Raw genomic sequence first — 17,392 nt, forward strand, 5'->3', positions numbered from 1 at the left:
GAATGATGGCAGCACACGCAGGATTAGAGCAGTAAAAATGGCTTGTGACATTTTAATAAACACTTAACATATTTTAACCGCCATACACAGAATATTTTTGGACACAGTTTGCCAGTCCCAGCTTTTTTTTTGTTGTTTGTTTGTTTGTTTGTTTTTCTAGATCACCTCTTTACAGTATACTGAAATTATGTACATGGTGCAAATCCAGACGGACATGTAACAAAATACCGTCTCCATTTGCAGCTTTGCTTTTCAGTCTGAGTTTTTCAAACAGAGGATTAACACACTTATTTACAAAGACGACAACATACAAACAGAGAAGATATACATATTCTGGTCACTGTAACACACCACTGAATGGCGATAAGGAGCATTTCCCCCCTTTTTTTTGTTGTTGTCCATACAATGATTGTTTTGTGACTGCCTAATTAATAGTCAAGCTTTTCTGAAACAAGTAACACTTTAAGTTTCAATATTTCGCTGAAGGAAATATGAGCTCAAAATGTTAATACAAAGAAATTAATTTATTTTTTTGTGTGTATTTGTTTTGCCTTATGAAGCTGTACACTAATGAAAATTGGAGACAATACAGAACTGTACACAGACAAAAGAAACGTCACAATGAACAAACCAGAACATTTTGTCTTTTCGTTTCAGCTCTGCAAAAAGCAAAAGCAAAACACATATCTTTCTTTTATAAAGTAGATGCTTTCAGACTTAGTGTTGTGCAAAACCTGCTATTTCTTTTTCCCTAATTCAGGCATCACAAACAATCAATCAACTCCTTCAGTCTGCTCAGAAGCTTTGCGCAGGTTCCCCTCAGAAATATAGAGGGTCCACCTGGTAAATTGTACATCAAAAACTGGGCACAAGTCTTAGGGAAGTCCAAGTCTGGCCTGCAACTTGCTTCCTAACTTGAGAAGCTGCTGCTCTCTCACCTGCCGCAAAGCTTACTCCACAAAAATAATTAACTTTTCAGCATATGGAGCTGACCATGTCCTGTTAGCCAAAGCTAAACGGGATCGAAATAGATGGCACAGAGTCGAACCAACGCAGGCCCCACTGAGACCTGGCGCTAACACCTGTCCTGGGTGAACAGGTCACACTCAAATGACCCTAAACAGACGTGTGGACGACCTCAGGACACACTGAACTCAGGTTTAGCTGCAGGCTAATTTACAATTAAACACCTGTCTGAGGGAAAGTAGCAGAATGTGACTTCTCTCTGAAGTGTTTGTTTTGATTGTATTTGGCAAAGATGGGTAAAAAGGTCTAAAATAAATTTATATTGTATAGCTGTAGCATAGTCTCACATTAAAAAACAAAAAAAACTTAATTGTAGGAAGGAGGAAAAAACCCAAGTGAAGTTTTTTTTTTTCACAGAATCCTTTAAATAAATAAATACATATAAAATAAATAGTATAAATACAATTTCAATCCAAGAAATGCAGGTAATGCATTTTTTTTGAACTAATAAGCATGATCATAGCCACAATATACTTCTAGTTAGAGAAGTATAGACGTACATATTGCTGAACTCCCTTCTCCACGTTGTCAGACAGGTTCTAGTTTAAGTATTTCTTCATCTGGTCTACATGTGAAATTCAACTCAGCTTTCCAGATAATCCTGTTAAACAGTGTTAATTCGTAATCAGCGAAGGCAACAATTAAATTTTTCACATATGCTAAGGTTGTTTTTTTACTCTGGCTATCTCTGTGTGATACTAAAATTGTTTTGATTATTTGAATTGGATTTTTTTTTAAAAGACAAAACTTGAAATCTTTAAGGAAAAAAATGCTTCATCTAAAGCACTGCATATGACGTCGGTTCATCTCCTGATATATTTTACTAATAAGAGTGAAAACTTAAAATTGAGCCCAAGCCAGCCAGGACAAATGTTAGTGCCAGGTCAGAGGAGGGACATTTTCATTCAGAAATGGCACAAAAGTGGAGATGCATGTGAACATTTCAACCTGAGAGCATGAATATTGAGCATACCAGATTATTATACAAAATAAATTTTTAGAAACAAACAAGTCTGAAAAGGCAGATAAAATGTTCCGGAAGATTGTATTGTGGCGCATGAAAAGTATTCCAGCTTTGACCAGTAGATGGGGCTCCACTCAATCACATTTCCCTGCATCTTCCTTTGTCCAGATCCACAGCAGCATGAAGAGGCCCAGTTAAAGGGCAAACGAAATGTTTACACCAAGAAAAAAGTTGAACTATCTGAACATGCTCATTGTGTTTGCAAGAAATATGATTCGTGTGCAGCAATCTGCTGCAGGCTTTGAGTTTTCTGTCCATTTCTTTTATCAGCGGGAACTTTAACATGACATCAGCTGTTGCAGGAAACGCATCTGAGGGGAAAAAAAATGAAAACACACAGAGGATTTGACAATACTTTGGCGACCTGTGACTCTTTAAACATTGTGTTTACAACTTGGCACTGCCCCACACAATAAAAGTCTGTCCTGTAATTCTTCTTTTTTTTTCAATAATGATTGTCTTTTGGACCCCTCAGCCACTTGTATTAGAAAAAAAGGCCAACAAGATTTTAGAAAATGACTTTCCATTTCTTTCTGGATTGTCGTCCGTTTCTTCACTTTGGTGAACAGAGGAGGTTGTCCACTACAAAACTCACATTAGTATTGTCCCGCCTGATCTCTTTTCTCTCATTTTGACTCACAGTTCAGCTTTAGACAATGGAGTCCCAGTCAAAGTCGTCCTGGATGTCCTCAGCAGCGAGGATGCGTCTCACCTGAAAGTGCCCCGCAGGCAGAGTGTGTTGCTGCTGGCTCAGCTGGCTGTGATGACCTGCGTGTGGAGAAAAATGTCAGTAACTCAGGACTCCTTGTGTCTCAGCGGGACATTAGATTGGATGAAGTTGATTACATATTAGGGGTTCTCCGTTTGGTTACTTAAGCTCTTTCTGATACATCAATAACACTGAGACTCTTGGAAAACATTGTACCTTTATAAGAAGTTGTGGAAAAACACTGTCAACATGATCATTAGTCAGTATTACTCACTTATTTGACAATTAACACAATGCTAGTGACAATGTGTAGATGCCACCGATTTCTGAGAAAATAGTGATTTTCGTCTGTGTTGTTAAAATAACTAAATTAGCTGAAGTCATGAATAAACCACCCAATATTTTAATAGTAATTTGGGGGTTTTATTCACACACTTTTAATATCAGTTTCGGCCAATTAGATGAAAGCTTCAAAGGAACATGTGGAATATTTGCAACACATAACCCTCAACCCACGCGGACGGCAGCCGGTTGGGAAAATAAATCCCAGCCCAGGTCTGACTCCCGCCCTGTGTCAAATGCTCACCTGTATCTGGCCGAGAGCTGGTGGAGATAACTTTTGCTGTTGGGGTAAATGCTACAAGAGGAGAAAAGAGAATTCTCCACACCTCCAGACAGCAAACTTTCTACAGAGCAAAACACAGTAGGGCTGCTTATGTGATCAGATTCTCCATGGAACAAAATGTAACCATTTTTGCACCACCAATTGATAGTTTTTGTTTGTCTTATAAAGCCAAAAGAAAATGTCTTCTTAATGAGATGAGCTTCTTTACATGTTTGAAATTGAGATTGCTGCATTATTACACCTTTAGCAAGTTTCTCCCGTCCCGTCAGAAGAGTCACCTGTCATGCTGGGCGCCGTGTTGCTCATTGGAGGCATGTGAGGGTATCCTGGTGGGCCCATCAGAGAAGAAATGTTCTGTCTCGAGTCCATGTACATGTTCCCTGCGAGAGAACAGACAAAAGGGCAATGACTAACTGTCAGATTAGTGTACCAACTTTCACACATTCGCCTTTGCAGAACACAAGCTGTTACCGCGCATTTCGCGTACACAACTGCACTGCCATCTTATGCTGGATAAGTAGTACCGAATCGCTGGTAGAAACAGTCTCCGCCCCTCCACGTCCTCACTAGAGTTGCCTTGAAACTGAAAAGCGCTATAATTTCTTTGCGACTGTACAATGTTAAGTGGTGACAATTGCTCACTGAGCATAGAGAGAAAAGGATTTAGCTTCAAGGCTTGTCAGCAAGCACACGAAGAGACGCCCCTGAGCATTATGCTGAATGCATGCTGTTAGGGGTTGAAACTAAATAGGTGGAAATGATTGAAGGCACATTTTTAATAAGGTTTGAAGGTACAAGTATCTTCACCTCTGAAGCTGATTAAACTTATCTCTCTGACGATTTACAAGGGACATAAAAATATGCTTTAGTGGATTTAAACATTTACATAAATATCTAGAATGTTTCCATTTCAACATATGTCTTTTAGAGGTAGTGCTGAGCCAATTCATTGAACACTTTCACAACAGCATAACTAAAACAACACAAAATATGTTCCAATTTATTTCTTTTGATGCAGTAAAATTATGTTTAAAACATGTTTGATAGAGATAAAATTGCGATTTGCATCAGCAAGCTATATGCCGAAGACCTTATTAAGACAAAGCATGATGCAGGTCTTGCTTGAGATGTTTTCTTCTGTTTGTCCATTGCAGACATAAAAAAAAAACAGAAATATGTCTCATGTACATTTTGCTCATATTTATTTCTAAATTTATTTTCTTTCTACTTCTCGTCTTACTTTCATTTCTACATTCTCTGCTTTCTCCCGACTTCCCTTTACAATGACTAGTGAACTCACCTCCACACACACAAAAATGATAACGTTATTCACTACGTGTTTGTATAAACGTGGCTGTGTGGGCCAACCTGTTCCAATGTGTTGGTTGTGTTGCCCATGCTGATTGTGGTGGCCGGGCTTTGGATGCATAGGAGCAGGGTGCCGCGTTGCTGACGGCGCTGCTGGGTGTTGGACCTGAGGTTGTGGGTGGGTCGCGCTCTGAGGTGGGATGACCCCTGTGGCTGTGAAGAACTGGTTGATTGAAGAGCACAGGTCAGCCATCTGAGTGGCATCGAGGGTCCAGTTGTTGAGTTCGGCTTGCCTCATGGTCTCCTTCAGAGCTGATCGAGAAAAAAACGGAATTGACTGTGATGTCCTGGACACAGGAGTACCTCAAGGTTGTGATCTCAGCCCAGCCACGTTTGCCCTTTTGAACAAAACGTGCATTCATTTCCAACATGGATCACCATGTAACTCAACAGTGACATTTGGGAATGACAACTGTGGTGTGATTCATCTATACAAACAATGGGATCCAGTTTAGGTTCAACATCTGCATAGTGGGTTTTAGACAAAAAGCTGATAGTAAGCACTTAAAATAAACAGGGGAGGGTTTTCGAGATTGAGAAAGTTTGATTACATCATACAAAGGACACTCTTCATCGTCGCGTTAGGTGAGAAGATTCCACCAATCTCTTAGGAACTTACATAAATGTGTGAAAACTTAAGACTTTGAACATTTCCAGCCTAGTGAAGAGAGTGAAGCAGCGAAGGTTCTTTTCTGAGAAAAAGAAAACGGTGTTGGTCTATCCTCAGAGCTGCATACAAATTTAATAGGAACACAAAAGAGAACATCCTCTGGCAGAGCAGCAAAGTGTGGCTCACACAGGCTGCCCTCCAAATAACAGAGGAGACCTCTTTCAGGTGCTCAAATCTGCTCAAAATGTTGTAGGGGCTCCACTTTGGACCAGCGCATGGGTCAACCACCTGCAGCAGAAGTTGATCGGTTTGAACTCGACTCTCTCGGGTCTCTTTCTGCTTGTTCTCCTTTCATCGGGAAAAAAGCAACTCAAACAGGATGAGGAGAAACTTCTTTTTACACAGAATGTGGCCTCCAAGAAAACTTACAGTGGCTCTTAAAAGAGTTTGATCTTCTGTTATGATCACAAGGTTTGATCGAGTCCTGGTTCTTTTACTTTGATTTTGCCTTTGTGTGTGTATCCTTGTATTTAGATCTTGGTTGATTATTTGTTGTACATTTAGATTTAGATTCCTTTAATTAATGTTTCTTTTTGTTGCTGCTGTTGTTGGTTTCACGGTTTTCCCTTTGTTTTCTCTTTTCCTCTCACTCCAGTCATGCTTTCCGTGTTTATTACTTTCTCCATTGTTCTGCTTCATCCACTCCCAGTTCTTTGAGCAATTATCTTTGTAAGATGTTTATGTTCTCACTGTACACTAAAATTTTCAGCACCTGAGTCCTCAACAAACTCATTTTCAGGTCTTTGAGGTCTATGAAATTATTATTTTTGACATGTACCCCTTACAATTCAACCAATACCAATTTCTCAAATGTCTGTTACATAGGACAAAATGTATATTTTAGATTATAAAAAAGCTGTGACAATCTGAAAATATATGCACAACCCTTCAAATAATACTTGACTAAAACACACTTTGATATAATTTAAGCACTCAGTCATTCCCACCTATAAGGAGAAGTCTTCCCTGTTTGAAAACTTATTGTCACTCATTGGCCTTTAACCCAACTGGGACTTGAGATTTGTCACTTTAAATTTATGCTTGCTTTTATCTTGTTTATTTGATTGATGATCAGCGCTTTCTTTCAGATATGGCTAGTGTTAAAGCACTTCATAAATAAAGTTTAGAATGAGGAAACTTTATTTATGAAAGTAAATAAAGCCATAGGTTGTAGGCAGGCTATAATGGCTTCAAAATATATCATTGTACAAATGTACCAATCAGGGGAAGTGTACAAAAAAAGGACCCAGTGCTACACTGTATATTTGGAGAACCGCGGAACTGCAGTAGCAAAAAGGAGATGATTTATTTTCTTAATAATTGATCAAAAACATGAGATGGAAAAAAATGGCCAAGGTCTGACAGTAATACTGAAGAAGCTGCAGCAATTACAACACACACTGGTTATGTCTTCTGTGTCTTCTGGTATATTTATGGACGAAATGGAAAGGAATACTCTTCTCTTCTGATGATGTTTATATTCTGTGTTATGATTGATGAATTTTGTTATCAACTAAAAAGGCCAGTGCCTTAAGCTCGATTGTTCTTCAGGTGTATGCATTATCACCATGTGACTTCCCTTCAGACTTAAATTTAGAAACAGATTTTCTTTTAGTTTACTCATAGAAGTGACAGTTTGGCTAAATAAAAACATACCTACAGTAAATCACAGTGAATGCAGAGTGAGAGATTAACCAAGTTAATAACACCTGACCCACCGTCCCCTGCGGTCTAGGTGAGCAAAACACACAACTGGAGCTAAACCCAAAGTGTCTAAATTTCTATTCCAAAATATATATGCGGCAAATAAAATGTAGTCCACTACCTTCCCTTAGTCAAATTTATGCACCTTGTAGTGACAGAAAAACAGGAGCTCTGTCCCTGATCCTCGGAAGCACGCCACAGAAAGTGAAGGATTGCGTTACGGCAGTGTGAGGGAGGTCAAGCGTTGCAGAAACAGAGAGCCAGCAGCAGCCCGTGTGTTGTAGGACTGGCCTTCTTCATCAGTCCTGTGTGGATGTTTGTTGGCTTAGTGCACTGACCGTGATAACAGGCTGTTACTGAGCTGGGACCTAATTGGATTATTCACATTATACAATTGAGAGGGGGGGAGAGGGTGGTGTGAGACAGCCTGTGTGCGTGTGTAGGGGTGAGTTTGCATGTGTGTGTGTGTATGTGAGCTACGGCAAAAACAAGTGGCAACCTCACTGATGCAGGATAATGATTTTTATTAAGACAGTGTTATAACTACCCCGGTTATTATTACACTGAAGGGTGAAGGTACATAAAGGTGGAAACATAATGGTCTAATCAAAGGAATTGATTAAAATGATCAGAATTGGGAAATATGGATGTGTTTGCATGTGTGTGTGTTACCTTGAAAGGGAGAGAGATCCACATCAGCCCAGTTGTAGCTGGTTGCGATGCGGCAGCTCTCTTTCAGCCAGTCCAGGTTTGGGTACCAGTCGGATGTCATGCCTGTCAAAGCGCCAAGCAGAAACACAAACCTTCAACCATATTTCTGTTTACTGGACTAACGTCCAGGACTTTAAATGTTCCATCTCTGAGCTCAGAGTTTATGAGAATCACTCCAAAATATAGATTTTCTGCTGCTGCTTTCAGCCCTTTCAGTAGAAAATATTACTTCAAAGCTCCAAACTGCATTAAAGTAATAACCTCAAACTCAAGGATAGACTCCCATGTGTAAATATATGTGACAAGCTGAGAGGCACTAATGGAGAATATCTAAAAAAACAAAAAAAATCTAAAATGACACTCTATGGATAGTGACAATTTTAACAATTTCATTTCAAACTTAGGTTTTACTGTTTCCAGTAGTGCTGTTGTGTTTTAGCTCACTGGAAGTTAATGACAAATTCATCTGCAACTCCATTTGTAAATAAATATATATACAGATAGTTTGCTTAAGCTCCAATGATGTGTTCATAGAGGCATTGCAGGCATCTCTTTTTTTTTTAAATAGACATTTTTCTACTGTGTTCACGTCATGGATTCATGCATGAATACATACATATGTAAGTGTATGTATGTATGTATGCATGCATGTTTGGATGGATGCATGGATAAAGCTGTATAACAGTACATTAATTTTTTAGTCAAAAAAGTCATTATACATTGGCAGTGTTTCTTAATTTGTTTACAAAACGTCTGTTGATAATAATGGGACAATCAGAAAGTGACATTTGTTGTACAAAAAGAATATATTTACAAATCTGACTTCATGTGCCTGAAATTAAAATGATCTACGTAGGCCAATAAAATCTTAAAACTGCAGCCAAAATGAAGTCTAAAATCAAGTGAAATATTTTTTTTTGAAATAACAAAATGTGTTAATTTAAAACATTTACTAAAGAAATTATCTCTGTCTATATTGCAAACAGCCACAAGGTGGTATGAGTTCACACAGAAACATTTGAGATGAAAACAAATAAATGGGAATGCAAATGCAGAATATTTTACAGTCATCACACTCCAATTAAATAGCAGAATATCTCCCAGCCATGATGAAGTGGATGTTTTCATTCATCTACAGCTTAAAGAGCAAACCTGACCAACATGCAATAATGTCTGAAAAGTCCTACTGCTGCCCTGAGAGCTCAGTTGCAGAGACAAAGAAAAAAAAAAAAAAAAAAAACTAGACAGGAAATATGAGCCAGAAAATTCATGAACAAAAAAACTGTTTGTACAAGCCCAGCTACACAATATGAAATTCAGCACTATGGGAGCGTCATAGGAAAATATATAAATATAAATGCAATAATTCTGTGCAGAGACAATGTTGTGACAGGTGAATTGCTCTACAACAGAGTAGATGTGAGAAGTAGACAATGTAGAATCACTGTTTTAAAACAGTGAGCAGGAAATCTTTACCTGTAGGTGTTTTTGGGAAGCAATAATAAAGCCCCACTCATGCAATATCTTCTACAGTGCCTGAATCCCTTTAACCAGAAAATACGATGTGTTTTATGTGATGGACCAACATAAATAGTGAATAATTATGAAGTTAAAGGTGCCAAAACTTCTGAACATCTAAACCTGAGAAGTGTTTTGTGTGCTAGCTTTTGTGTTTATGGGTATGTTTCCTTCAGGTTTGGAAGTCTACATATATTTTCCTGTTTCTCTTTGTAAAACAGATGAAGTTCAGTCTGATTAGATGAAGCATGCATGTAAAGATCACAATTCAGCGTCCATATCAAAGGGCTTCAGCAAATTCAAACAAGTTTTCTTGCTGGATTGCCTGACATTTGCTACATTCATCTTTCTTCAGCTTCTCTGTCCCTGCTGAGGAAGAGCCCTCCCCACATCAGGGTTCTGCAATCATCACAATTGGGATTACAAGTTCAGGATGTTGTGCAATGTTTCCCACCACAAGGCTTTTTGACTGTTGGCAAAATATCTTGGTGTCACCTGACCATAGCACCGTCTTTGACACGTTGCCCCCTGCAAGGCTTTTGGCAAACTGCAAATAGGACTCTTGTTTAACAATGTCTTTCTTCTTGCTACTCCAGCATATGGGTCAGATTTGTGGAGTACACAATCCTCTTCTTTGTACACCTCCACGACCCTAGGGGCTGATCCAGAACTGTTGGCTAGTTAGCCATCGGTATTTATATCAGCATTTTTAAACAAGATTTATAAGTTCACAAAATGCTTTGAGTACAACTCCAACCACTTTGGAAAATGAATCTGTATTTGTATGCCTTCAACTTTTTCATGTCATCATGTGATCCTGTCCGGAGTGTTACTTGGTCTTTATGATGCAGTTTCTTCACAATTGTCCTTGAACGTACATCTAAGGCTTTCACAGAGCAGCTGAATTCAGATTGAGATGAAATTACATAAAGGTGTTCTTTTCACCCCCCCAATTATGTGACCTCTGAGTGCAGCTGGTTTTGTCAGAGTGAAGCATAATTCGTGCTTCTTTGTCGCTCTCCTGCAAAGTCTGCACGCTGTAATTTTCATTACCCATACCTGCCGACATCCATGTCCATCCAGTCCAGACTTTTGTGTCTGCGTTGGATGTTTTCGCCAACACGGATAAAAATAACCTCAGACAGAGGGTGGCACTAAACACACAGCAGATGCATAAAAGCCACTGAGATCAAATAGAGAAGAAAAACAACAACGATGGCTGTTTAAGAAAAAAATATATGAGTGACCTGTTGTTTTGACAGCATGAATAATTTATCTTACGAGTAGATTGAAGGACAAATTTTGCACTGAAGGCTCTTTTGTTTCCTCTAAGTATACACACATTGAGTGGATGAGGTAAAAACTTTTCAACAACTAGTTGACTTTTAGGCGAGTCGATTCTGTGCTCAGCACTGATTTAATATGCTTCACAAAGACAAGTCGCAATCGCATCACAAAAAAACAGAATTTTTCAAAACAAATAGAAGATGACAAACTGGTTTGGAGAATGCAAGGTAGTTTGAATTGTATGAACAATGTGTATGTAACTTATCAAAAGGGTAATGCAAACCCTGGCAAAGGCAATTCAACACGATCAGCATCACGCTGCGTTTTCAAGCTCCTAACATTACAGCTTGCGTTTCTAAAACGTCACAGCGACCAGTTGACTCGTCAGGTTGGCCAAAACTTGAATGAATATGAAGCCATGCAACCCCACACAGCTGGCCTTTAAAGTGGACTAATACTGTCACACTTTTCAGACTTGTATACTCTTCACAACTGTGCACTACTTTGTGTTGGCCTAATGCATAAAAACAGCAAAAACTTTTTTTTGACATTACTTGCAATGTTTAAGGCTCTTTATTAACATGTCAAAAGCAATTGAATGCTGATTATTATACTGAATTATATTATAATATTGGTTGTATTTGCTATCTTGACAACATATACCTTTGAACACCATCCTCGGTCCATAGGAGGGTGCTTTGCATTTTTCCCAAAATCAACCTTTCAACCTTTCCTCGAACTGATGGTGAAAACACTGCAACATGCTCGAGCAGAGATTTCCCACTTCCAACGCGAGTGGGTTTTTCATAAAAAAAAGAAAATTGACCTCACAAAACATTGTGTGTCAACAGTGCATCCCAAACTATTCCATGGAAAACCACAACACAAGGAGTCTTTTATCACCTCCAAACAAACGGAGGTGTGTGTTTTCTTAATGATGCATTCCTGGGTTGAGGCTTTGTGTCTCATTTGACAAGGTTATAACAACTACCAGATGAATGATTTAAAAAAGAAAAACACTGGTGGGAATGTTTTCAGAAAGGAGAAAACAGTCTACAATTTAAATTTAATTAGCTTTTCTGAAGTAAATTAGCAAAGTACAGTTAAAGTAAATAGAAACACCAACATCAATATATGTGCCTAAAACATTTTAGTATGTTTAAAATAAAAACAAATTTGCCTTGAAACAGATTTCAACATTTGGATGTCTTTAATGAGCCACTGATGGGCTGATTTTAAATTATTTATTCTTTTTTACATTTGACACTGTCATGTCAATATCTAAAAAGCTCCAAAAAGGCACCAAGAAGAAAACTGTGAAATGCCTTGACTTCAGATTTCAAAAATATCTCAGGCAAAAATAAAATACAAGAAATCTGTTGTCAAAACTGAGTGAGGAAACATTTAAGAGTGGAAAAGCAGGACTGTCCTGCAGCAAATTCATCTAAGCTCTTTGCGTTCTTTGAGTATGAATTAAAATTAATCCCGCACATATGGGCATCTGCAGAGAAAATGTTCAAAAATATAAAAGAAATCTCTGAAACACAACTTACAAAAACCAGGTCAGAAATTGAACACTTGTTTAAAACTACTGTAAATAAAACATTCCACTTGCTGTAGTCCCTGAGGACAGAGATTCACTCATATTTTACACCAAACATTCATAAACATGTTGGTTTTTTTCCACATTTATAAGAAAAGAAAAACATTTCCAAGCTACGATTGGTTGGAAATGATTGAAATAGTTTACATGAAAGTGCTATGGCACCTTTGACTTCACAAACCTCAGATCTGTACAATATCATTCAGCTTTTAAGTTTACACTCAAGTGTTTCATTTCTGTGTCAACTGTGATATATTTGATACAATTTCCCCCTTTTTTTTCAACAAACTGTACAATTCTGCACTGTTGTATTCATACCCTACTATCATTTTTTTTTTTATCACCACACTTCCTTGGCCCTTATGACAGTAAAATGGAAGCTGGAATAGGCTGTTATATTCTCACCTGGAGCCTGGACAGCATGACTCTGGTGGGAGAGAGAGTTGTGTGGCCGGTGCTGGCCATGCGGCCCGTGCACCTGGTGCCTGTGAGGGGACAGGTGAGGGAGGTGGGCGTGGTGCGACGCCTGGCCGTGGTTGTGTTGGTGGTGGTGGCCAACGCTGCCTCCTGCACCCGGAGAGTGCTGGTAGGAGCAGGCTGTTCGGGACTGCTGGCTGGAGTCGTTCGGCATGCTCATCAAACCTGACCCAATAAAGAGAAAACCTGGGATGTAAACTGACTGCGATATTTCACTCTTACACTTTAAAGATAAATCATCTCTTAAGCACACCTGCCCTGACTTCTGAGGACAATTGCACTAGATTTTTTTTTGGACTGTCAGATTAAAGGAGGTTTATTACAAATGAATGACACTTTTATTTTATTTTATTTTTTTATGAACAAACATGTTTTGTTTCCTTTTATTTCACATTCATACCCTACCACCATTAAAAAAAAAAAGATTCGTAAAATTAAACATTGTGACTGTAATGCAGAATTAATTGAACAATTTCAAGTTCTTTTTTTGGAAGACATTGGATAAATGTACCATTATTGATCTTTTTTTTATGATTAGTTCTTGAAACATGACCTAAACAGCAGAAACAAATATAAACTATCCCAGGCTTGTAGCCTTATTAAGAAGGAAAAACAATATTTACTTCTTCTCAAGACTGGTGCCTTGAGAATCTTACTTCTCAGAGACTTTAATTACTGACAGTATTGTACAGTGCAGCCGATACCACCATAATGAGGTCGCGCCAGTGGCTCTCTTGATGTTCCTGCTCATAATCTCCGTCAAGGGCACAGAAACCTCCTTCCACATCAGCTTATTGATTCCATCATTCCAGGGCAGTTCTCAGCAGAGGTTCCTACAAAAATTAGCCGCTGAAGAAAAACTGAACTGGTTTGTTTCTTGGTAGTTTCAGAATGTATGTATGTCCCCATATCCACTTTGCTTTACGTGCATTTAAAACTTAGTCAAAGACACCAAGACATCTGTGAATGTGGAACTACTTTCTGTCAGATGCTTTATTCTTTAAAAAAAAAAAAAAACAGCAAAAACTTAAACTTTTCTTTAGCTGTAGGTTTAAAACTTCCCACCCAGTTTCAGAAATGACCTGCATGGATATGACAGTTTCAAAACCATTTGTAAATCAGAAGCTAACCAAGTCTATCTATAAGTCAGTCAATTAGTGTAAGTGATTTTTTTTTTCAAACGATGCATTTACAGTAGAAGGGTTTTTGAAGAAACTCTTTGCTTCGTGTCAGATCAGAGCTTAACATAATTATCACAAGAGATTCTCTTGTTGTTATGTGTTTGAGAATACACAAACACACTGTGCCCTGAAAAAGTATTCATACTAGTCACAAAGCGGTCCATAACAGGTGATGGCAGTGGCATGCTGTGGGGATAGTTTTCTTTCATAGGGAAGATTTTTACAGTTTCAAACAATTACTCTATTTATCTCTTACTATGCTAATGTGAGGTGAGGACAGGTGTTGATGGTCTATCTTGGTTTGTATGTCAAATAAAATTAATAACACAAAATGCATGTCTGTTTGTCCTTGTAATGTGTGTGAAAAATTCAAGGGGTATGAACGCTGAAAAGCTCTCAGAGTCAAACTAAATTTTTTCCATCTATCTCCTTTAACAAGTTTTTGAAATTTTTCTATTTTTTTTTTAAAACTAAGACCGATATTGTTTGTAAATTTTGACACCGTAAGTCAGATATTGATTTGCTGAGCACATTCACTTCACAGTTATCTCATAAATCATTTATAGTCATACCATATCTCACAATCTGCACTGTAACAAAGTTTTATTTTTCTTTCTTTTTTTTTTTTTAATTAATCGGCTGGTATTTTCATTGTCTTATTTTATGTGCTTGCGATCATCCCTGACCACTCGCTGCTGGGGACCCAGCCAGACGGTGAGTCCAGACAGCAGTTTTGCAGAACTCAACAGAGCGCATCACTCTCACTCAGTTACAACTTCCTGAATGTGTGTGGGGGGGTGACTGGGGGAAAGTAAGTAAGAGGAGGAAGGTGATAGAGGGGTGGTAGGATGGCGTGAAGGAAGGAAGAGAGGAGGGGGGTCCAACAGGGAGAGCGCCTTGTGACCTGAAAGCTTCAGGAAGCAATTAGTGAGATGCTTCACAAACTTTAGAACCAATCTAATTAGCTGCTATCAAAGCCAAACTCCTTCCACTGCTCTGCTAAAGATGTGTTTTTCCTCCTGTTGAATTCTTCCTCTTAATTGCCTTTACTCGTTTGACTGTGCGAGCCATAAAATGCAGATATGCGGAACAACAGATTGTTTGTTTATTTAAATACAACAGAGTAGGAGTAGCGAGTGGTGGAGGTTAATACTGAAACGCCCGCTATGAAAGCAATGTTAAATTGTCTGCATTTCAATGCGAGTTAAAGCGTGCCAGTTAATTATGTGCATGAGGGCTGACAGAGGTTTGCGATTGTTTCTCCTCTGTCTCTCTCACACACACACCACACACACACATCAAGTATTGTGTATTGTTGGACAGGCTGGCATCAGCAACCCGCAGTGAGGCTGACACTCACCTTGTTGTGAAAAGGACTGCTCAAAGACACACTTGTACAGGCTGCGGAAAGAAGCGCTGAGGTCCTCGAAGTCGGAGAAGCAGAGCTGCTTGTCCCGCGATTCCGGGACAGGTAAACCGTACTGGGGCTGCTGGGACGGAGGTGGAGCCTGGGCCGACTGCTGAAGGCTCAGGGACTGAGACGAAGGCTCTGAGTGACTGCTCACCTTTAGAAAGACAAAGAAAGTTATGAACAAAGTGTTCTTAAAACAAAAAACAAAAAAAAAAAGAGGGGGAAGAAAGAGAAATCTGCAGATAGAGTAAATATTTAAACACTGACAAAATCTCCTGAAAGTCAGATCAAATTTTGTACAAGTGAAGTGATACAAAAACAAGGTTGGTGTAGGTGAAGGAAAAATAAACAAAGTGTTCCAGACACACTGTAGTGTATAGATATTCTGGTTTCCCAGGGCCACAGGTTTTGACTATTCAGTCACATTTAGGTTTTGAATCATCAGTAATCATTTAGTGTCAAACAAAAAGGGAAATGGTTAACAGTATCCCTTAAGATACTGAACTAGTTTGCATTTTGCAATGAAATAATCAGATTTTTTTTCTTCTTTTTTGGAGGGAATAAGTGTTTGAACTCCATCCATCAATGTCCCTATAATAAACTGAAATAAGAACTAATATAAATACCAACATTTTACTAAATGGTTGAAATTAAAGTAGACTTGGTCTATGAAACAGTTTGGCTGACAGATATATTTTTGAACCTAATCCATAAGCAGGAAAAACTTAGTCTGATATGAAGGCCTTTGGTTTTTATGGACAGTGTTTGTCTAAAATTGTGACTTGTATGGATGCAACACTGTGAAAATTTTGGCCGGTATCCATATCTGACAAATATCCTGCAGCATTGTGCTGCATCCATCACTGCCCAAACAATACCAAGTACTCTGCCTTCCTGAAACACACGCACAAATGTGAATAAACAATAATTGTTAGTTTTATTAGCCCAGCTTTTCTTCTAAAACAGTGATGTTGTGCATCCCTGGTTATTTCTCTGTAAATGGTTTCCAACTAAACATTTTAAATTCAGAATTTCAATGTTGTCTGCCTGAACATTAGGTTGCACGACGACAACAATTTTTTTCAACAGAAATCAGGATTTCTGCTAATTGGGTAACATAATTTTTTTTATTTTTATTTTGAATAACTGAAACACAACATGTTCTATTGTAATAATTTCTTGAGGTGCACATTTAAACCACATCACAGTTTTCCATCTTTCGCCAGGTCTTGCAGGTGAGGCCCATTGTCATTTTGACTGGGAGAGATGCCGTGCAAACCAGAAATGCAAAACTATATAAAAGTCCAGTTTATATTAGAATGATTAAAAAAACAAAACAAATTTTACTCCGTCTTGCAAATGTCCTTTTATGACTTGTTTTTAATTCTGCAGTTCACAATGACAATCAAACTTAATTTAATTTTGCTAAATGAAATAGAAAACCAATCATTTTTTTTCTCCATAAATACACAAAAAAAAAACAAAAAAAAAAAGAAGAAGAAGCACGGCGCTTCCAATTTTTCTCATTTCGCGGCTGCGGCTCGTCTTCCTCCATCCTCAATCATCTCATCCCAGCTGTCATCCTCCTCGCCATCCAGCCGGTGAACACAAGCAATTTGCAGTGATCAGTGTGCCTCTGCCAATATGAGCCAACTTTCCATGACGCCATCACCCACACATCTACCTGCACCCGGTAATGGGAACCTCTCAGTAAACTCCGCTGGCGTGTGTGTGCGATCTCTGCCAACGGTGCCACCGGTAATCACTGTCAGTCAGGAGGATGTCACCTGCACCAGGTAATGAGACAGAACTAACCCCGATCCTCGGCGGACTAGACCGCAAATGAGGTCTGAAAGGATGGAGGAGCGGGAGGCGGGAGGGCGGGGGGCGGCCGAGGTGATGAAGGCAGAAGGAAAACAAAAGATGGCCCGCAGAAATGGGAGGTTAACGAGATGAGATTGCGCTGACCTTTTTGCTAATGCAGGTGGGAGGTAGCAGGAGAAAAGTGATTGATGGTAAAAAGGTGAGCAGCTGTTACAAAAGAGAGGCAATAAAGAGCAGTGGTGTTCCCGCTCAGC

General features: G+C 38.8%; 1 protein-coding gene across 1 annotated transcript in view; it reads right to left on the minus strand.

Annotated features, from left to right (window-relative positions):
* Positions 1 to 23: 23 nt before the first annotated feature.
* Positions 24 to 17,392, minus strand: part of LOC129372507 (forkhead box protein J3-like) — an 81,014-nt gene continuing 63,645 nt past the window's right edge. Inside the window, exons 8-13 of the mRNA XM_055049879.1 lie at positions 15,264 to 15,468; positions 12,651 to 12,887; positions 7,799 to 7,900; positions 4,753 to 5,004; positions 3,663 to 3,764; positions 24 to 2,818 (exon numbers count right to left, since the gene is read on the minus strand). Coding sequence (XP_054905854.1) covers positions 2,700 to 2,818; positions 3,663 to 3,764; positions 4,753 to 5,004; positions 7,799 to 7,900; positions 12,651 to 12,887; positions 15,264 to 15,468 — 1,017 coding nt within the window. The 3' untranslated portion in view covers positions 24 to 2,699. The remainder of the gene's footprint in view (positions 2,819 to 3,662; positions 3,765 to 4,752; positions 5,005 to 7,798; positions 7,901 to 12,650; positions 12,888 to 15,263; positions 15,469 to 17,392) is intronic.

This window comes from Poeciliopsis prolifica, unplaced genomic scaffold (genome assembly GCF_027474105.1).
Source record: "Poeciliopsis prolifica strain line A6 unplaced genomic scaffold, Auburn_PproV2 SCAFFOLD029, whole genome shotgun sequence".
Classification (NCBI taxonomy): Eukaryota; Metazoa; Chordata; class Actinopteri; order Cyprinodontiformes; family Poeciliidae; genus Poeciliopsis; species Poeciliopsis prolifica.